Source organism: Fusarium poae, chromosome 1 (genome assembly GCF_019609905.1).
Source record: "Fusarium poae strain DAOMC 252244 chromosome 1, whole genome shotgun sequence".
Classification (NCBI taxonomy): domain Eukaryota; kingdom Fungi; phylum Ascomycota; class Sordariomycetes; order Hypocreales; family Nectriaceae; genus Fusarium; species Fusarium poae.
This window is the reverse complement of record NC_058399.1, coordinates 11019521-11040745: the sequence shown is the minus strand read 5'-3', so window position 1 is coordinate 11040745 and position 21225 is coordinate 11019521. Positions and strand designations below refer to the sequence as shown.

At 45.1% G+C, this 21225-nt stretch overlaps 9 protein-coding genes and 1 non-coding gene across 10 annotated transcripts; 3 read left to right on the top strand and 7 right to left on the bottom strand.

Moving 5' to 3' along the window:
* Positions 1 to 1239: 1239 nt before the first annotated feature.
* On the bottom strand, positions 1240 to 4106 carry FPOAC1_003582 (uncharacterized protein; the record flags this gene model as incomplete). The annotated part of the gene is made up of 2 exons (XM_044848141.1): positions 1240 to 1382; positions 1448 to 4106. 2 exons carry the CDS (start codon positions 4104 to 4106, stop codon positions 1240 to 1242), a joined length of 2802 nt encoding a protein of 933 aa, XP_044714057.1.
* A 1264-nt stretch (positions 4107 to 5370) lies between these two features.
* FPOAC1_003581 (uncharacterized protein) lies at positions 5371 to 8944 on the top strand (the record flags this gene model as incomplete). The annotated part of the gene is made up of 3 exons (XM_044848140.1): positions 5371 to 6473; positions 6518 to 7599; positions 8220 to 8944. The coding sequence occupies 3 exons, from the start codon at positions 5371 to 5373 to the stop codon at positions 8942 to 8944; spliced, it is 2910 nt and encodes a 969-aa protein (XP_044714056.1).
* Positions 8945 to 9169: 225 nt separating this feature from the next.
* On the bottom strand, positions 9170 to 9264 carry FPOAC1_003580. Its single transcript has one exon. It is a non-coding gene; the product is annotated as a tRNA-Ile (tRNA).
* A 317-nt stretch (positions 9265 to 9581) lies between these two features.
* FPOAC1_003579 (uncharacterized protein) lies at positions 9582 to 10258 on the bottom strand (the record flags this gene model as incomplete). Its single annotated transcript, XM_044848139.1, has 2 exons — positions 9582 to 9979; positions 10042 to 10258. 2 exons carry the CDS (start codon positions 10256 to 10258, stop codon positions 9582 to 9584), a joined length of 615 nt encoding a protein of 204 aa, XP_044714055.1.
* A 1794-nt stretch (positions 10259 to 12052) lies between these two features.
* Positions 12053 to 12880, top strand: FPOAC1_003578 (uncharacterized protein; the record flags this gene model as incomplete). The annotated part of the gene is made up of 4 exons (XM_044848138.1): positions 12053 to 12146; positions 12199 to 12376; positions 12432 to 12717; positions 12776 to 12880. The coding sequence occupies 4 exons, from the start codon at positions 12053 to 12055 to the stop codon at positions 12878 to 12880; spliced, it is 663 nt and encodes a 220-aa protein (XP_044714054.1).
* Positions 12881 to 13012: 132 nt separating this feature from the next.
* Positions 13013 to 13665, bottom strand: FPOAC1_003577 (uncharacterized protein; the record flags this gene model as incomplete). Its single annotated transcript, XM_044848137.1, has 4 exons — positions 13013 to 13129; positions 13191 to 13315; positions 13363 to 13507; positions 13561 to 13665. 4 exons carry the CDS (start codon positions 13663 to 13665, stop codon positions 13013 to 13015), a joined length of 492 nt encoding a protein of 163 aa, XP_044714053.1.
* Positions 13666 to 14868: 1203 nt separating this feature from the next.
* FPOAC1_003576 (uncharacterized protein) lies at positions 14869 to 15615 on the bottom strand (the record flags this gene model as incomplete). The annotated part of the gene is made up of 4 exons (XM_044848136.1): positions 14869 to 15042; positions 15094 to 15134; positions 15199 to 15515; positions 15590 to 15615. 4 exons carry the CDS (start codon positions 15613 to 15615, stop codon positions 14869 to 14871), a joined length of 558 nt encoding a protein of 185 aa, XP_044714052.1.
* A 661-nt stretch (positions 15616 to 16276) lies between these two features.
* FPOAC1_003575 (uncharacterized protein) lies at positions 16277 to 16882 on the bottom strand (the record flags this gene model as incomplete). Its single annotated transcript, XM_044848135.1, has 1 exon — positions 16277 to 16882. One exon carries the CDS (start codon positions 16880 to 16882, stop codon positions 16277 to 16279), a length of 606 nt encoding a protein of 201 aa, XP_044714051.1.
* Positions 16883 to 17902: 1020 nt separating this feature from the next.
* On the bottom strand, positions 17903 to 18956 carry FPOAC1_003574 (uncharacterized protein; the record flags this gene model as incomplete). Its single annotated transcript, XM_044848134.1, has 4 exons — positions 17903 to 18339; positions 18397 to 18603; positions 18759 to 18782; positions 18842 to 18956. 4 exons carry the CDS (start codon positions 18954 to 18956, stop codon positions 17903 to 17905), a joined length of 783 nt encoding a protein of 260 aa, XP_044714050.1.
* A 988-nt stretch (positions 18957 to 19944) lies between these two features.
* On the top strand, positions 19945 to 20943 carry FPOAC1_003573 (uncharacterized protein; the record flags this gene model as incomplete). Its single annotated transcript, XM_044848133.1, has 1 exon — positions 19945 to 20943. The coding sequence occupies one exon, from the start codon at positions 19945 to 19947 to the stop codon at positions 20941 to 20943; it is 999 nt and encodes a 332-aa protein (XP_044714049.1).
* Positions 20944 to 21225: the final 282 nt, after the last annotated feature.

The following is a 21225-nucleotide window of genomic DNA, read 5'->3' as shown; positions in this document are numbered from 1 at the left end:
AAACTCTGATCTACGTTTGACTTACTGTCAACCCATCATATTATTCGTAAACTTAACTTGAAGGTATCTCCAGGCTGTAGAAAATACAAAGTACTGCAGCTGACAGCTAAAGAATTACATTAGCTATGTGCCAGGCTCGATGAATACCAAAGGGAAGTACGACAGTATCTTGTTTGTTTTGTCCTTGAGGTCTCACCCTGCTCCCCATTCGGTTCCGTCAGCCAGCCACGTTCATTGCTCGCTATATGTGATATTGCGGCGAATGTTGTTTTATCACAACACACAGAACGCCATCGTTCGAGTTACTGTTTGAAAATTCTCAAGATGGCTTCGAGACATATACGTATGCGATGAATGCCCTTGCTTTTAGGCAGTGATTTTGTTCATGGGTATGTGATGAAACGCAGCACCTCTTTCAGCCGCAGTATGGCGAACACCAACTTTCAAGACAAAAACCATGCTCAGCCCAGTTATATTATCTCTTCCCAGCCACTATAAGTCTGGATCTTCATCATCCAATCAACACCTAGAAAGATGTGACTCGAGGTCCAATGCTGATGGAAACAGACAGAGACATAACGGTGAAGGTTATGGCGAGGCTGGATGAAGTAGTTCCATCACATTAGTAGGCTATGTGAAACGAAACACTTTCATTTGTCACCTATTGCGACTTTTGCTCACTATTTCACCTCACACTCAGATGAATCTTCGTCCCGTTCCTCCATTGAATCTTTGCCACTTTCTTTTATGGTCCGGTTGCTTTGCCACGGATGGGGATACATCAAGCCCCTTCTCCCAAGTTCTCTTATGCAATATCCTATACCATCCACTGATGTCAACCCATTACTTATACTTTGCATAAATAACCGCCATCTTGTCCGTCTTTACCTCCAATCTCCATTCCTATACATACAAAACAAGGTATTTTCTAAGTGAGTTGAGACGGCATGACGATATTCTGTTGCGACTGAGAACATCTCGTGCGGGCAGTTCCATCTCTTATTTTCGCCACTGATGAGCACTATCTCCAGTCTTTCGCTTACATCTTTGGGGGGCTGGATGTGTTGCTTATAACCCACCCGGTCCAGCAAGAGACGTTCGAGTATGCGGTAGGCAGTGGCAAAGTTTGCAATAGTCACGATGGTGTGGGATTCCATTATGGATAAGTCGTAAAGTCCCCGAGGAGAGAATAATTTCGAACTATTCTCTCCAAACTCCAATACCAAGGAGTACTGCCAATCATCTGTTGAACACAAAATGGTCCTGAATCGATAAAGCAGGTCCAAGATGCCCTGCAATTCTGACTTTTCTGGCTCTCTGGGCCAAGATATAGCAGAAAGGCACATGGTAATAAACCACGAATGCAGTAAGAGCGTTGTATTCTTTACGTCGGCTTTAGTATGCAGGTCAAGATTCTGTCGCGTTTTAATATTTGAATGGGTTATACGGGTCAAGACGTATCCGATCGACTCGCAAAGAAGCGGTTCTAACACGCCATATCCCATCATGTTTGGGAATCCTCGAAGCAGAGCAGGTATGGCTTCAATGAGACGATGAATTTGAAGTTGGTCGAGTGCACCAGCAACGATAGTGAATCGGGGGGCTATCCCCATGAGCTGTTCAAGAAATTCCAATTCCCAAAGATCTGACGGAACTCTTGAACCTTGGGGATATTTCCAACGAGATTGGGCAGAAAACAAGCCAGATCTCTGCCAATCCTTGATTATTGGTAACATGCTGTTTTCGAAAGACAAGCTGCTGTTTCCCCAACTATAGGTTATCGACAAGGCCCTTCGCACTTGGTGGGAGGGTGCGATAATGATATCATAAGTCATTTTTCCTGTTGTTATGTGATTGATTATCGCTGGCTGATCCCTTACAAATCGGCATCTGACAAGATGGCCTGCGAATAATCTGGAAACCTGCTCAGTTGAGGACCATCCACAGGTACTCAGGCACTCGCGACCGAATTGTGTATCAGTAATAAAGTCGAAAGCAGATCTGTGAATGAAAACGACCATCTCGGTTCTGTAGCGAGTCAAGCGTGAACTTCCTTCAACTCCATCCCCGTTAGTAGCTGTTACTATCTCAAGTAGCCCACGGCTAACTAATCGTAGCCGATCTGCCACCGCTGAACATTTGTCTTCAAGGTCTTTTGCCAGGATACATCGACCAGTGTCCAAAATTGATGTCACCGGCCCATCCTCCAGAGCAGTAGTAATAACTAGTAAGGAATTCATGTTATTGAAACCAGTGGAAAAAGGAAGATGCTCTTCTAGCTTGTTTGCTGTAACAGCCAGGCTTAAGTAACGAGAGGCATCGATTTTGTGACTTGATAGTTTGGCATCGTCTCCTGGTCGCTCCCACATATCAATAAAGAGATCATTCAAATCTGCAGGAGTCTGTGCAAGACGCTCCTTCAATTCACGGGTACTGGCTGACCCTGATCGTATTGCTCGATTTAGGCTATCGAGAACTAAGACGACCCAGAGAAATACACCGTCTGCTTTCCTTATAACGCTTTGTAGAATTCCATGTCGGTTGTGAGGATCTAGCCCAGTCAGCTCCAATCTTTGCTTCGCATAACAATAGATATCGTTGTATGTAAGTAAATGAATTCTTAAGCGTGGTTGGCTTTCGAAAAAAAGGCAGAACGGGTGTTCTTCTCTGCTAGAAGCACATATCTTGACATTGTCGAGACATAGCAGGTCATGAATGACCCGTGCATTCCCACTATCGCGCCATGATAAGCGCTCGAACTCTCTTGCCTCATCCAGCCCATCCAGAAAAATGCAAAAACAATCACTTGAAGACTTGATTGCGTGACAGAGAGTTTCTCTAAGCTCGTTGAGACTCCAATCTCCATGAGCTCGCTTGTCGGAAACATCGTCTTGATCTTCCCACAGCTGTTGAGCGAGACAAAGATCCTTGCAGAGCACTTGATATAGAAGAGAAAGAACCATTCCTTGAATGTTCTTCTGCAACAATTGGCCCGGCTTCCAGAAGTAATGGGCAATGATGCGCAGCTTGCCGTTCTTGTTCTGCGTGTTGTGCTGCCAAATCTCGAGATGTTCTCTTGTCAAGGAATTGGTTGCAAGAAATTTCATGAGTGAGCTTTTCCCGGAAGCGGGCTTACCACTGATCCAGAATAGATTTGAGTCGGACTGTAACCAAATGGGAAAATTGTCAGGGTCTGGTGAACTTGTTGAGGTCGACATATCGGTTAAAGGTGAATGACTTCGGCTACTGCAGGACGTGTTTTTAAACACCCAGGAAAATGTTCCAGGGTAGTTCTCAGATACTTGATTCTTGCGGCTGTTCATTTCAGAAAATCTGAGACTGTTGAGTAGTCTCTCATGGCGTCGCTCCAGGATTTTACTCATCTCACGTTGGGATGAGTCTTGAAAGTGCTGGGACGTTGAGTCGCGGATGTTCGTAATGGTGCCCTGCGTGGAAGCGAAGCCCTGATCAATGGCAGTTCGTGTTTTTTCGTGCTCTTGCGTGACTCGATCTTTTGTCTCGAGTGAGACGCGTGATAGCTCGGACAGATTTGTACACCCATCCGCTAGCTTTGTGATAAATGATTGCAGATGTACATTCAGATGATGGAAGTGCTGACTTGACTGAGCTTCCACCGCCTGGACCTGGTTGGACACTCGATGTAGTATGACACCGTGGAGAAGGCTTTCATATCTTTTCAGACTTTCCTCAAGACTTGCGAGTTCTTTGGAGTGCCACATAGATGCTGCGGCTTTCTTCCCTACTCGTAATTTCCCGCGCACTCCACGTTTAGATGCATCATCAAGATGGAGCTCGGCGAATTTAGTCTGAAGTTCAACCATAGAGTCATGCAACTCTTGGCCAACGTTGACAATCTGCTGTTGGTCGCTGTGCAATGCTTGGGTTTGAGATGTCGCCGAAGCTGAAGTCTTGATATGGTTGAAGCAAGCCTCCGCACTCTTGAGGTATCCTTCCAATCTTGGGTCAGGAGATCGACCATCACGAACTTGACAGTAGACTTGAAGGATGTCTCTACCAAAAGTGACGATTTGTATCGCACTGCACAAGAATCCCACACCAGCTATTGCAGCTTCGGCTCCGGACATTGTCAGGTATGTTGATGATGAGGATGTTATGATTTTGGTACTAGTCGTTGATGTGTAAGAACATCACCAGGGAGAAAATAGTTAGATGGAAAAGAAAGGTAAAAAGACAATGCGGGGTTATCTTAATGATAACAAATTGCGGCTGAGCAAGGCAGGCTTTTGAATAAGACAAGGCGTACGGGATTTGCACTTTTCAGCCATTGATATCTACAAACTACGTGTCTGCCATTAATTGGACGATATATCATCCAATCAACATTATTCACAACCTATCGGTGTTCATTTCTTTCAAGGCCAGGTTAGCTTCCTAGTCGGGGTTCTGAGATGATATTTTAAATATATCAGTCTGTCAAAGTGAATGGCAGCTTAGCTATGACAAACCATTAGCTGTTTTAGATGGAGTTTTTATTCAAAAATGTTATAGTTACCAAGAAATCTATTACTTTTCCTGGAGGTGGTAGGAATTCTGAACGTTGTGATTCAGTGTAATTGTATATATTTAGGTGGCCTGATCTGGATGAAGGCTTATTAAACATAGCACGCTGAACTAACATCTATCTCTTTTGCTCAATAAGCATCTGAGAATACCTTCCTACAGTTGGAATGCGAATTAAATGGACAGCTGGCTAAAACGTTCACATTATATCGAAAAGCTATATTGAGAAAGTAAAATAAAGATACAATTTTCGGTTATTGATTTCGTTGAGTTTATTCAGATGCTACCCATATTGCAAATATAGTGGATGTGAGGTATTACGGATACCGATGGGGTGGAAAGAAGAACCAAGTAGTTGTTTAGACGTTGACGTTGAGATAATAGTAAAGGAGATATAGAACTAAGTTGAAACAACGTTAAAATAGCTACTATCAACGACACTAAAGCGTAAGTTTGCCAACCCAAAATCAGCCCTATAATTACCCACTCTCGGACTTAGCAATGCGAGCTGACCTATTGTGTGCTCTGTGCGGAAATGAAAACTCCACCATGAAACGCTCCAGCGTTTATCCTTGTCGGAGAGGATTCTGGAGAGCTAACAAAGTACCTTTCATTAGGCGAGCCACCAGCTGTGATCAAAGTACTGCACTAGCATAAGAGAGGGTCCAATATCCATGTCGAGATATCAGTTCAGGATGCCAAGACGGCATCGCCACAAGATCCTTCAGTTGACGGTGTAGACTATAATGCTTAAAATGACCAGCTCATCCAATTTCTCCAACTCTGACTATTGTTGTCTTCTTGTTGACATAGGGAAACGTCGTCGCTATGGCTGGTTATCAAGCCGTTCACAATCTTGAGGCTCAGGAAGTCAATAAGGACCAAGTTACACATAGTGGACAACCACCAGAAAAGTCAGAGCAATGGAATCTCAACGTCAACTACCAACCAAGATCAGCTACAACCTTCATTGTCCCACCCAGACAACCACGCAATCGAGAATGGTGGCGCAGAATAGGTCTCATCGGCACCCTGATTCTGGCTATCGGCACCGGAGCCATTTTACTTTCAGTTGCTCTCCTCATCTTCCTCTACAAAGGCGCCGATAAAGCGAGAAATCGCGATCCTCGATCTGAGTTTTGGGATCTCATTGTTTTCAATGAATGGGCTACGCGGCTTGTCACCATTTGTTCTGCCGTCATTCGTGTATCCATGGGATTTCAGATCGGTTTCGCAGCAGCAGCTATGGCAGCGGTGATACTTGAGACTTCGGGGAGTCGCTTTGTTGACACAGCCATGTTGTCTATCCAGAGAGCGGCTAGCTCCAGCGCTGGGCCTGGTAGTATGATACCTACAGCTTGGCAACACTTTTCTTCAGGTCGTGGCTCAGGATTACTACATTTGGTTCTTCTCGTATCGGCCTTCATTATCGCCTTGGTCTCAACTTTGACCTCTACGATTATCCTTTTCGACTTTGGTCAAGATCAAATCTCTGCACCGATGGTAACAAGTGTCACTGCAGTTGGATTCGATACTCAACAGATCTTTCCCTTCAATGGCATCTCGTATTGGAAATCAAGACCACTTGCACATTGGCGTTTCGCCGAGTCTCGTCCGACCAATATCGAGATTGGCCTTCGAACAGATAACGCGATCGATACAGGCGATATCTACCGAGCTATGCTCCCATTCGATAACGCTACTGACAGGACTAGTCTTGAGTTCTATGAAGGGCCTGCTGTTGTTGTCAATCAACGCACAGCCTGCTTTGCACCAAATTTCGAGAAGACGTCGCTAAACTACCAACAAGGAGATGGTGACGTTAGCAGTGGCTTACATCTCAATGCTAGTTTTTTGATTCAAAACCAGACTGACTTCCTGGGAAACACCTCAACCTCTCTCAAGAACATAATATGCAGAGTTCACAACGAGTGGAACACCAGAATCACAATACTCTGCCCATCTCTTTGTGTAGTAGCACAGCGGATCTCGCTTCTGTCAAGAATGATACAAAGAATCCCCTTTCTGGCTGGGCTTACAGTTTTAATTCGGTACTGCTTGTCAACTCTGGCTCATCTTTGAACGGAATTGGGCCAACCTATGACGACAAGACCGGAAAGCCTTCAAAGGTTGTGATTCCAGACAATCTTCAGAATCTGACGTTTACTCGAGATGGGCCTTGGACGATGGCTTATACTTCAGACGGGACTGAAGCGTTCAATGCGACTGTCTGCTATATCAGCCAAAACTTACCTCATCGATACAATGTTACCATATCTGGACGAGCCATTGATGCAGAGCCTGAATCTCTTTACGAGTGGTCAGACATATCAACCCAGGGAAATGGCACTAGCATCTTGAAACAGCTGGGCGTTGGAATTTCGTCGGTAAACACAAAGGATCGAGACTTATTGGATCTTGAAGTCCACTCCGACGCAGAGCCGTGGGCTGATCCGAATGACGAAGCCAGAGTTCAGACCGCATACGGTCTGCTTTGGTCCACGCTCGTTGAGTATTCTCTGCTGGGAAGTTGGAGTTTTGCAGGAAGAATCATGACCAACAGTATTCTGTCGCAATTTATCTGGCCAACCCATCCAGAACATTCTGCCGTGGTTCAAAATATCATTCAAGAGACAGGTGATCCCGCACAAGCGATGCAGGCACTTGTATTCCGGTTTTATCAAATGCTGTACTACGACTGGCTGCCCAACTACAAGCCAACACACCAAGTCACGACTATAAACGCCAAAGATGTACTCATTCCTGAGCAATGGACAGGCCTCATTGTTGTACTGGCCATAATCATCGCTCATTTTATCGTTACTGCTGCCACCATGTATCTATTTGCCCAACGCACCACGTCTTCGCTCTTAGGAAATTCCTGGCAGGCTGTGTCGCAAATGGTGTCTCCAGAGACACATGATGTTATTCGAGCTGCGGGCGGTGAGGGGATGAAGGATAAGGAAGTGGCACAGCTAGTAAAGGCAGCAGGTCGCAACGATGAGGCATATGTTGTATCAAGTGGCGTGGATAAGGGAAGGACAGAGTTACGAGCACGTCAGTAGACTAGATCTGTATGTCGACGAGGAAGGCTCTGTACGTTATGAGGCTTTAGAGAAAAGAGAATTCATGCATAATTTGTCAAACAGTTTCAAACCAATGTAGCGAGGAAATGTGATGTGACTAACCTCGCCAATTTCTTGGATCATGATATGCCATTCAGCAAACAACCAGCCGCCCCAATCGACGAACCATTTGAATAGAATACGGATAGTAGGTTGAGATACAACCTATCGAAACGTTGTCCATGAATCACACGCAGACATTTCCAGACTGTCGGTGATATTAGACAGTTGCGGTTAGCACAATCGAGTCCCTGCGTTAGTGTACGGCTACCAGATGCAATTTCCCGTCACCACCACGAACCCCTTTGGCAGCGAACAAATAATACCTATCAAACCTAGAATTTCTATTTCTTAGTATCTTGTCTCTTACCCGCTTTGTCTTCCGTCAATCATTCATCATCTATAGGCAACATGCGTTTCACTCTTTTTTGTACAGCCGTTTTGGCAGTAAAACCAGCATTGGCTAGCGTTTGTAAACCCCGTTCTTCAAGCGGTTCAAGTCAGTAAAGATCTTTGTGGCAAGACCAAGTGAAGATACTCATATTCTTATAGCCACAGTCGAGTCTGCCACTTTGGGCGTCCCGTCTGCTACTAATACCGAGCTTCAAACTACGACAGCCTCTTCCAACCTATTGAGCACCATCGCAACGTCAACTTCAAGTGGCGACTCTACAGCTGAAGCAGCAACCACTACCGCAACAACTTCATCTGGAGAGACGACCAGCCTCCAATCATCCGTCGCTGTTACCACGACCACTGAAGCCACGACAAGCGAAGCAGCCTTTGAACCAATTCCGACCTTTAACGTTGTTGGAAAAGGCGCTCAAGTAGATGGCCAATACCTACTAGGATACCAATCACCTGGCTTCTTTGTTGGATGGCAATACTCGTCCACGAACTACCACATGACGTTTTCCATTGATTCTACGACCAATCGCATGATAGACGTAAACGGAAATATCCTATGCATTCAATATAAAGGGAATGGGGATCCCAACTTGCTTAGCACATGTAGCAGCGATATGCGCAGTCTACCAGACTATGCCTCGGTCACTTGTGAGCAAACGCGCGATCGGGAGCTTCACTGTTCTGTGCCTGCAAAAACTTGCACTTTTGACATTCGCACTTCAAGGACTACTTGTACTACGCTCACGGGGACATTCGACAACTTCTACACGTACTCTGGGAGGCAGGATGGGATATTCTTGGCCATGGCAGGGGCTGAGAATCCTGGTGCAAACTACCAGAGTGTTGAGCTTGGAATTACACCTAACTAGTCAAAATAAGCCAGCATTCAATTTGGAAGTTGTGTATATGAAAGAAATAGTGTGATTATAGCATCCTGGGTATCTAGTCTATATTTGCATTAACCTGTTTTGGGAATACAGGCTGACCTAGCATGAGCTTTGGCTACTGCTAATAGATGCCAGATAAAAATATTTTATTGATTCTAACTAGATATGTCTAAATGGCAAAAAAACGAATCGGAAGGCAATTGGGATTGCTCCCGCCAGGGCTTGAACCTGAGACCTTCGCATCACTGAATATTCAGATTGAAGTATTAGTACGACGCTCTAACCAACTGAGCTACGGAAGCCATCCGATTCGATAATTTAACGAGTAGCAGATTAAGCTCATGAGCGATAGAATCTGGAAGATTTTCATCAAGCGACACAGGTCAACAATCGGAGAGCTGAAGCTTTTCGGACTTACCACGTTTTTACAAGTTATTCTAATTGATTTGATCCATTACCTTGTCAGCGTTGACAAAAAAACCTTCTTTAAAGACAGGAAGTTAATCGTAATGATTTGTATATCATAAGTGGAGAAAACCTTTCCATCACCGTAATATGTAGCCTCTTAGAAACTAGATTATCGTATCTATTACTGCATACATAAGCACAACGGTAATATCTATCGCTTGCCCAAGTACTGCCCATACGAACTATTGATAGAATCATCCATTGTGTAGGAATCGACAACATGTTTGTTAGAAATGTGAGAACAGAAACCATCCAAATCATACGTATTGAAACTTCCAGGATTTCCGTTTACGCATGCGCGACACATGAACTGATTCGGTCCACCCTCAACATGCGACCAGAGGACACCGTTCTGCTCCATCAGGAAGGAGTAGCTGAGGTTTATTTTATCCACCGCTTTATCGCAGTCATGCCAGCCGCAGTCACAAACGAACCTTTCGGTATTTGTCTTGTGAGGGAACTTGTCGCAGAACGTAGGATGGTCCGGTCTCCCATGGTCTGGTTGTCTGGGGCTGGACCTGATATCCGTACCCCAGATCATGACTCCTCCTGAATTTTGATGATATTAGGAGAAATTCAAGGAGAAGTATTAAAAGAGAACGTTGACGTACCAAAGTTCTGCACGCGGTTATCGTTTGAGTGATCAAGCCTCTGAAAGATTCTCTGACCTTGTTCGTCATTCATGCTCCTAATGGCAAGTAAGACACGAGGGATCTGTTCGCTACTGAGGCCTTGAAAAGTGCCATCCAGTTGAGTATTGTCAAGTCGTCGTAAGGAATTTGAAAGTTCTACATCGTGAACTTCCTCGACAGAAAGGGAATCACTCATGTTATCTTGGTTCTTGCAAAGTTGGTCAATAGTTCAGTGGTGTATGTTGAGTGTCTGAACAAAAGGCAAACGACCTGATGACCAGAGCAATCTTTATAGCTGGTTGTTGGGCTCCAACAACATAGTCACATGCTACCTCTTATATGTAATATTCGCCCAGCCCATCCACATCCTCCGTCCATGATGTAAACTTACATTAGATGAGAAGGATAGGGAGCCTCATTCTACCGCCGTTGCCAATCTTCGCGGCAGTCTCATCAGCCAATATGTCGTTAACGAAGGGGTGTTAGGCCCCGAGTCCTAAATTCCACAGGTAATTAGCGAATAGTGTGCTTCCAATGACATTTTCACAAGAACGGGTGTGTCGAGGGTGGAATCCCAATTCGCCGTACCGCTCAGCCGCAGAGGTCGAGAGTGGTGCAACTCGGAGCCTGATCGGAAAACATGGTTGCACTAAATGTAATCACGATACGTCTCATTCCAGCCTGAATTGATAGTGATTTGCGCGATGATGGATTGGGCATAGACGAAGTTCTCTCGTTTCAACCTCTGCTCCAGCCAGGACAGCCTGATCACAGAGGCATACGTAGTAGCAAATGCATTTGATGCGCCCGAGGTTGAAGACTATTGGAAGCCAATTGATTACCGTTACATGTTATGCCATATATGCAGAGTGGTCTGGGGTAAGTCTTGTGGCGTCAGCGGCTCCATCTCCGCCATAGGCTTGTATAGGCTCGTCTTCCGCATTGGTAGCTTACAGCTATATACTTTTGTGACAGCAGAAACAGTACATACGACCATACCTACTAGAAAACTCGGGATCCCGTCCGCTCTCCCATAGATAAGCTAGTAAGGGGCGGATTAGTAGTTGGGTCGGTGACGACCAGCGAATCCCCGCTGTTGTATGTTTTTGCCGTTTTGGTATTCGGAACACAAGTCGGGAAATGGCATCAAAGTTGGTTTGGGCAACTCTCACCCCGGTGTTGTTTTCAATCGACCTTTTCTCTACTGTGAAAAACTTCATCTCTTCGCTCGCGTATCTTCCTGGTCCAACCCTAGCTCAATTTTCTGGCCGCTGGTATTATATCATGTTCAAAACACTTGAGTAATGAAAGGTCACAAAATCAAGCTCAGGTCTTTTATACATAAACGACGAAAGGTCGTTTGCTCTACTATCTGCGTTACTTCGTGATGAAGCTCTCAAGAAAGTTAAAGCCTTGTTTTTGCAACTCCCACGTTCGGGAGCCCACTTTCATCTTGGCAGCGAAAGTATGCTCTTCATCTGGAATATCCACCATTTTGCATTGCACGTCCTGGCTCTTCATTTCCTGCAGTAACGCCTTACTTAAAGAAATCGGCACCATTGTATCTGTCATCTCATGAACGATGCACGTTGGTGGGGACTCAGCATCGATGTTGAGAATTGGGTCAACCTTTTCAGGCAAAGGTATGTCAGAATGAACTTAATCCAAATCGTACGTATTTTTTTTAAGACAACCTAGAGAGGCACACGTGAGACTAACAAGAAAGCAGTCTCCTACGTGTAGCTGGGTTGGGCCATACGTTCTTGTTTGGCTACAGGGATGAATCGCGAAACGAACAGTCCGAATGAAAGAAGTGCTCTTACGATGTCAAGAGCATGGTGGTATGTTAATACGACAGCATCCTTGATAGGGTCTTGACTTTAGCTGACATGACAACTGAACAGGGGTATCGACTCATTGGAAATGTTCGTATCACTCTCAACTGCCAATAATTGAGACAATTGGTTTGGCATGTGAGATAGAGCGCGAGATGGATAGCTGGCTTGACGGCCTGCCTCAACGACGAAATATTTCTTTAAGAGACCTAGATTGGCGACGGAAACAAAGAATTGTCCTTGAGCTTAGTATGTATTCAAGGTGATGTTTCTGGTTTCACGCTTGACTCACCGGTTATAGGATATCACAATGTCATGATGCTTCTGTTCAGACCTTTTGTTACGCACTGTACACAAGAGCCCAACCAGCAACCATCAAATGAGTTAGTGGGGGCTGTCAATAAGTGTGTTTCATCGGCTCAAAGGACTATCGAGATTATGTACGAGACCTACAAGGTCCAAACCTACTTCCGAACATGGTAAGTAGGATCCCGGTTCACTACAATGTGGAATTCGCTTATACATGAATTACAGGTGTTATAACACGACATACATCACCATTGCATCTTCAGTTCTACTCCTCTACGAGTTCCGGACAAAGGAACGCCCGACCACAAATAACATAGCTCTGATAGAATCTGCAATAGAGATTCTAGAAGCGATGGATGAATCGGTAGTGGCGCGGAGTGCTGCAGAGGTCATCAAGCACTTTTTACGAGAGCTCAAGTCTACGACCAACGGAACGTCCGATAGCGTCGCGCAACCAGACAATATCGATGTCCAACAAGCTCCTACACCCGGTCCCTGGGCTTCATTAGACGTAAGCCACTACCTGTCTCTACACAACACTTTGAGTCTATACTTATCACAAACGGCAGTTTGAGTTTACGGGCTTTGAATTCTTGGATCTTCCACTAGGAGAGATGACAACGGTCTTTGACGAACTTCATAAGAGTCTTGATCATAGTTTCCAGCCAGAGTGATCAGTTCCAAACGGCTTCTTATATTCAATACACTATATAGAATAGGACAACTCTACCACAAATGTAGACGAATTGTATTTCTTTAAGCTAAATGTGTCTACTTATTACTGCTCGACACTAAAGATGCTCATTCTAGCGTCCACCAAGCTTCTCAAAAGCACCGTCCAGACTCTGGGACAGCATGTGAAGGATACCTGGAATATAATTGCCTGCACTAGTACCATTGGCCTGGGCCAGCTGCTCCCAAGACTATTTATGTATGTTAGTTATTCATACGATATTTTGCATTATCAATATTAAAAGGACTTACGGATTGAAATGTCTCAAACTCTTCTAAAACAGATTTCAATTCTGACGCAACATTATCGGGGAAAGATTCCTGTGATCTGCGGATTCCTTCCGCCAATGCTTGTAGAGCTGGCGTGACCTGCGATACTTGAACGTCAGCGGCGGACAACAGTGTTTTGTCAAAAAGATGAGACTTGCCGTATTGGTAGCTTCTTGCGAAGCTCTCTTTTTAGGGGCGTTTTCACCCTCATATTCTTCATACTCCTCAATGGATGATTTGGTGTTGATCGCATACTTCATGGCCTGCTTGATAGTGTTCGCACCATCTTGCACACGAACCTTCAACATATTGTCAACTAAATCTTATCAGAGGGGGAGACAAGAGGGTATACCTGTCCAGGAACTGATTGAGTTCCACTCTGCACCGCCGCTGTTAACGCTGCCGCACTGGCGGAAACTTGCTGTAGGCTTGCAATGACTTGAGGGAATTGTTCCATTGTTGCGGAAGAAGGGTTAGAAGTGATGATTTTCTGTGGTGTGTGATGAAGCAATTATTCAATGAGGAGGATTGAAGGTAGAAGTGAGCATAAGGGAGGGATACCAATTTATAGATATGTGATTTTCGGTTGGGAGAGAATTTGTTGCGTTGAGAATAATGAGCCACCGATGTCGTCTTCCTGTTACCCCTCTTCATCTCATTATTGATATTCACTGCAGCAACACGTCATGCCTCTGAGACTCAGCAGTAGATTTGAGACTGGTCTTACCGAGTCGAGATGATTAACTGTTCAGCTCAATGCAAGCTGACGGGTCTAGCATAAGCTCACTTGAATAAGCCGCGATACTAGTCGCTAGGATACGTTGCAACATATCGATCTCGATCCGTTTATAGGTTAGTTGCGTGTAAATGGACGATGGTTGGCAGAGTGGACTTGACTAGTCTCTCTACGAGAGAGGCCCAAGAGTCTTATGTCTTGGAATTGTTGGGGCCTTTTCATGGCGATTGTCTGCAGCTTCCACTCCGGCCATTTCAATTGGTACATGTTGCAGTGACCCGCTTTACTGTCTCGGGGCTCTCGACTACATAGGCAAGGATCTCTGACGATCAAGTAGGTCAATGCAAATCAGGGACACTTCCATCCAAAGTATGCAATCTGATAATAATGGCTTTCTCGAGTATAGAGTGAATGACGCAATTGCGATCACCGTACATAAGTCTAATCTTGTTCAATAAAACCCAATCCCGACTCCAATCTGCGGCATTAGGGTATCTGGAATCGTGTCATATAGTCAAGATTTTTCCTGCCACAAAAATCCTTGCTCGTTCCTAGGAAGCAGTGACCGTAAAGCCATTCCATAGTCACCCCATTGGGTGTGCGAAGAAGAGTATGGATGTGAAACTTGGCTGGTTCACTGTTGGTCAAGGAAACTCCAGAATGATGATCAAACTCAACTATAACAACCGGACTTTGCAGTCGATTAGAGAAGGGATCCTTATCACCAAAGCCTCAGAGACGTGATACAATTAAACAAATCGTACGTTAGTGGCGAAAACGCCATTTTCAAGCTTCATATAGAAGTGTAGTATTTATTCATTCATTCATTTGCGGCTTCTCTTGTAGTCATGCAAGACCAAGTTATAATGTCTTCGATAACGACCAGTCTTTATGTCGACCCGTCTTAGTAATCCATCTAAGACTTCAGCTTTCTAACAGCATCGGCACTTTCTGAGTGAGATACTCAACAATGGCTTCGGGACCTTTTGCTACCTGAAGACCATAAGGAATTGCATGAAACTTGATATTAGGAATAATCTTTCTTGCTGTCTCTTCTACCTCCCTACTCTGCTCTTCAGTCCACATAGAAGTTGTAAACTTCGATATATTAGTTCTCATGTAGTTTGTTTGTGTAAGATCGTCATGTACCAAGACATCAGGACGATATTCCTCTACTAGAGCGCGAACATCTTCAATTCTTGGACAGAAATGATCAGGTCCAATTCTCGAGAAAGGGTGATTTGGAGGACTCACGTTCAGAGTTGACGACATAATCAATTGTGTAGCTTTCTTTGAGGTTCTCAACCATGGCACCAATGACGCGTTTGGCACGATCTGGTGCCGTGTTGACAGTCATGAGACGATAAGGACCTCTGGGACTCATTCCAAGGCGTAGTAGATACTTGAAGAACCGGGAAGCTGCTCGTTTTGATGCCAGATGACTACAACAGGACTCTGGTCTCTTCCACTTCTCAATCTTGGCACAAGGCGCAAACTCAGCGATCGAGGATGGCGCTGTGTTGGGGCTTTTACTAGGCGCTGTTGAGTCTCGCAACCAAATTCCCGAAGCTCTTAAATTGTATGAGAAGTTGCGAAAGACACGTGGTGAGGCGATCGTCAGAGAAACGTTCAAACAGGCACGTACGATCTCACCAGTTGCTCTTCAGCCATGGGAAGTAAAGAGCTAACGATTTTCCTTTTCACAGAGAGAGTCGTTCCATATGATCGATGGGCCAGAGCAAGAGAAACGAAAAGAGATCTTTTTATCTCAGCTGCGGAAAAAAGAACTCAAGGCGCCCTTTCCAAGTCGTTGGACCTGTCCTCAAGTCCAGCCATGGCTATATGGTTATGATGCGTATGAAGAAGTGCACAAAGCTCTGGCCGAGAATTCGTTTACCCGGTTCCAAGTCATCGCGCAACCTGCTCGTCCAGTCATACCTTCACCGAACTGGATATCGCGTCTCTTTTCTTCTGTTCATCGTGGGGCTGTAAAGGGGAATTAATGTCGGCAGAGAAACTATTTTCAATGCACACACGTAATTGTAAAAGTTAATGAGGTCCCGGGAGTTTATTGAGACTAACCTAACGAGGCACAGGAGGAGTTACAGTTCTGTAAGTACAGATTCCCTATATTATGACACAACTGATATTTGTCAGTCGATATATTTACGTGGACTACTATTACGGCATAAATGTGTTGAAATATTTGAAACGCCCGCTGCATGAGTGTATATAAGAGACGCGATAGAATTAAATGCGGAAAGCGTGTTTCGTAGAAAGTTGGCAAGTCCTTCCTGGTATATAATAGGTTGTTTGGTGAATCTGATAGAAATCAGTCCGCATCATCCTCCTCCCAGATTGTGTTGTCAAGTTCAGCTTGGTGTACAGTCCACGGAAAGCAGTAACGACTGTTTTCTCCCCTTAGTGTTTTCCAAAGCCAAGGTATTTGACGCAACTCCATCCTACCCCATCCCCACCATTTGGCCTCGGTACTCGTACGAAGGGGAATTTCCTCTTGAGGCGGATAGTCGGCATCCACTGACTTCACAATTAAATTGCCCTCGCCGATTTGATTGAGAACGTGCTTGTCCGCAACAAGAAACACCGGCGATTCGTACCGTGGCATAGGGTCGCCGCCAACGTTATCGTTGTAAACCTTGCATAGTTCTCCCAGACTCAAACCGTCGAGGATAATCGGGTCAGAGCGTGCGTCAAGTTGGAAGATAGGTTTGATCTTTGCAGCAATTCCGCCGTGATCAAATTCATCGAGTTCCTTAAATGTTTCCTCTTTGGCCTTCGCCAGCAGCGTTTTCCAGTTCTCATCAGAGCCAGGCCCGTAGTACGTGCGGTATATAGTGAAACCCCAGCGAGCTGTAAAAGGGTCTCCGTCTCTGAGTTCGACCCAGCGCTCCATAGAGATTTCGGAGTTTTCGAGCATTTTGCAGAAGGGTATGAGGTGCAATTGCATGCATTCATACAGAATGTGTTTGAGCTCCATTGTCTTTCCGCCCCATCACCGTCAGTGGTGATAATTGAATAGAAAGTTAGATCGATGGTAGGGAACAGTGAAGGAGAAAGAGATCCACATCTGAGTTGCTGTTGGTTGCTGTTTATATACCTGGCCATATGTCGTTTAAACCAATATCGGGTAAATACTACACGGTTTCTTTCGGTATTTGTTGAGCGGTCTAATGACATACAGCGCATTGATCAAGAATCGGGTTGTGGACGAGACAGGCCATCTATGAACAGCAATTGATTGTGGAGAGACAAAATATCATTACGCGTCAGACACATGACTCGACTACATAAGGGACTATTTTCATCACACATGAGGCAGGTAGCATCGCTGGCAAAGAGAATTTCGCTATTCACTGAACGTCTTTTTGACCAGTATATAAACCCTCATATACGTGCACATCTACGGGGTGCCCTACCCACCAATACAAACACTCAAGCGTACACGTTACTTGACTTAAACAATTCAAGACTCTTGACTTTACCACTAACAAAATTGGCTCCCTGTCGCACCAATCATTACAAACGAGCATATACCTATTGAAGCCATGCCGAATCCTCGTCCCAGACCCTTGCCTCCCAAGCCTGCCCCATCAGGACCTAAGCCGAAGCCCATTATCAACTAGACGGCAGTTCGATTTGATATCTGGCTAGTCACCCTCGTATCAAGTGGAGGAACATGGGTCGGTAAACGTCAGAAAATGAAAGGGACCAGTTGGCTGGATGGCGACTTTGTAGATAGACGGATTCATACAATCAACAATAATACTACTTTTAGCATTTAAGAAACCTTGCTCAACTTTATCATCTTCAATTCCTTCAACACCCTCGCCCTCTGGACTTCTAACAGTAACTTATGTTTCCTGTAATAGGCCCATTGAGTTGGTCAAACGTAGCCTACTCTCAGTACTATAATCGTCCCCATCTCCTATACCCAGATCTAATCTTCCGCAGGTCCAACGACCTCATCACGGTCTGTGTACATATTCCCCATCATGTATTCGTACTGTTCAAGTCCACGCTCTGGATCAAAGACGTGCTTTCGGGAAAGCTCGCGGCCAAGCGTCCGATTGTGGAACCGAGGCGTGAAGACAAGGTCTCCTGGCTTCGCGCCGCTGGGAGCAAAGAACGTACCACCACTCTTGAGCTTGTAGTAGCCGAAAGACTTGTCCCTACGCTTGATGATGTGACTGCGTCTGGCGAGACCATCGCGAGTGTACTCATGACCATCATTAACACAATCTGTGTTTGGGGAACAGTACGGACTGTCACCAGGATTACCAAATCCAATGGTGAAATGCCCTTTGTTGCCTCCAAGCCCAACTTCGTCAAAGCTTCCTTGAGAGTTATAAAACTGTTTCAAAACTTGTCCTTGATCTGATTATATGTCAGAATGATCAATGACGGGTAAGCCATGATTGGAGGGCTACTTACTTCTGTTCTGTTCAGTAGGGACGCAGCGACTGACCGCTTTGACATCATCGGCGTTGCTCGTCGAAGCGAACGGATACTCGTCGCATTGCTCTCCATCATCACACTTGTTGGTGGTACCACAACCGGCATTCCTACTGCGTCTTTGACGGGTGGGCTTCTCGGGCTGGTCCCAGTAAAGCTGCGTGGGAAGTTTTTTGCAAGTCGCACCTGCGCCACTGTTAGCACAAATTTATCATAAGATGTGGCCGCCATGAGCATAAGAGACGAAATTATCAATCCTCTTCGTGATACCTAGATCAGACGTCTTAGGTTGTTGATTTTTGGTCTCCCAAACCTTAGTCTAGTCGGCACCTCAAACATACCGTAGCACATGTTGTTGCAAACATCTGGATATATCAATGTCAGCATGGAGGTTACGTTACGGGTTTTCAGTATAGCGCTGTACCTGGCATATCATCGCTGTCCTCTCCTGTACAGACAAAGTTCAAAAAGTGTTCAGGGGGAGGTGCAACGACTCCTGTCAAGAGAGTGGCAAAGAAGATGATGGTACTGGAGTGCATGATGATTTCGTATTGGTATGGTTGTTCTGATGATAGTGTAATGGATGTTTGGTATTTTCTCTCGTTTGCTTGTGGTATTGTGTCCTTTAAATACTGTTTATATCCCTTGGGGGCTATAAGACATCGCCGATCTGGACTCTTTGACTCTGTCATACGTTCGAGGCATACTTGACTCATCTTCTGCCGTTGGTCTTCTCGACACGGGGCGCAATACTATCACTCCAGCATTACTATGTGGTAACAATTCTCAGTCCGCAGTCATGCACTTTAGAAATATGGTGAGGCATTTCTACTCAGATGAAGCCATAATGACAATCGGTAAGTCATCATGCATACCGTTTGATCCTTTCACTTGCGATCAACCGAGACATCTCCATATATAGCAGTTGATAAAACAGTTTGCTGTCAATGCATCGCTATGATTACTCAGGATGGTAGATAGAATTGGCCCTTTTGCAATACATCCTTCTGGCTGAGCATGTATTCCTCTCGTATCAGCCTTCCAATGATGGCCTATCAATCCAAGTGGCGATTGGGATAATCGAAACCAGCAAGGATATAACTACGGATTATGCCTTACATAGCCAAGGCAACGTGTAGAGACGGCTTACTCGCAGCGGATAGTGACGATCATGTAACCAAAAGGGGTAATATCCTGCGCTGACGTTGTCAGCTCACAGCGATCGACAAATCATTTGACACGGGAGATAAAGTTCCTGATCTGCCGAGCCGTATATTCTCCGACCCGCTCCCGTTGATCGCACGTCATGCTCTCGTCAGCTCGTTATCATGCTTAATAAGGTAACGCCGAGTCTATTTCTAGAATTCTGAACCCTAAGTAGGTCAGTTTGTATTCCTTAGGCTTTAGACTACTTATTTTTGATTCACCATAAAACTTGGGAGGCTAATCTTCTTGCTATCCACTAGCCCCCTTCAACTTCTGCATCAAGAATACTCTAACACATCTTTACCGACACCTTACTCTATCATGCACCTCCAACTACCTCCAGATGCAAGTGACCTTTTCGAAAAGGGAAATCAGTATGCCCTTGAAATGGGCGAGGTATTGGTTTACGGCCTCAACGACACAACATCAAATGCGGTTCAGCAGATATGCGACAAGGCGACCGAAACATTTGCAAAAGAGATTCTCAACTGGCCAAATGGACGTTTGGCCAAACCAGACATTTTTAAGGGCGTTACTTCCGATTCTCAATTCAAAGACCTGGGTGACTGTCTAGAGGCATTCCTCACCCAGCTTCGCAACCTCTTCCAGTCATCTCCCCCTAAAGCCTTGCCTATTTTTCCACATGCCTTCATCGTTGTCGAGACAAAGGACCCACGAACCACAGACATTGCCACCGTTGTTCTTGCTTACAAGTCACGAGGCAATTGGAGACTGGAGCATTGTTCTATTCCCATCCATGTTGAGCTTGGACAGCAGATTGACAGCTTGCGAATGGGGGACGAGTCAGCCGAACGCATTCTTGATATGTTTTCCGATTCGAAACAATCACGACAGCGGGCGGATTCCACTCACAATTCATCACCGGACACAAACGGATGGGCATTTGCGCTCTTCAGTACTGGACTCAAGGGAGCACTTCCGTTACAGGCCATGATTGACCCAGCAACAGATGAGGTCGAACCTTCTGAAGCAACACTATATCTCGTGGCCGATCCAGACAACAGCCAATTCCTGATGTCTAAGCAGAGGATGATCGAACTCTTCCCTGTTACCGTTCGGGATGACATGCGAAGAGGTTGGAGGACAAACAACATGAAACTTCACAGTAAAGTATTCATCTATTGTGATAATGACAAGCCTAAGGATAACGGAGTTATCGTTGTATTAGCTGAATGGGATGGCAACCTTGACAGGAATGATGAAGAACTAAAGGAGGCTTTTGGCAAGGCAAAGTTTCAAGAGCACAGAGTCCCAGTCGACAAGGCGTTGGAAAAGGCACGTGAGCTAGCTGAGAAGTAGAATGTCAATTTCCCTGTTACAGTTTCCCGTAATAAAGACTCTCCCTACCCTTCGTCAATCAGCCCTATTCATAGGAAGTATGTCGATAGGAACTAAATATGTCAGTAAATCAAATGATGGGGAAGATACGGCTCCGGTTCAGCGTATGTTTCTTTCAAGCAACGCCAAAAGACTCGATCACCATCAACGATGACTCCTACGTGTTGTCGTCCTTATTTAATCAAGATAGCTAACTTTATGAGTCATGATATATACCTATAGACCGGACCTTTATTAGCATCT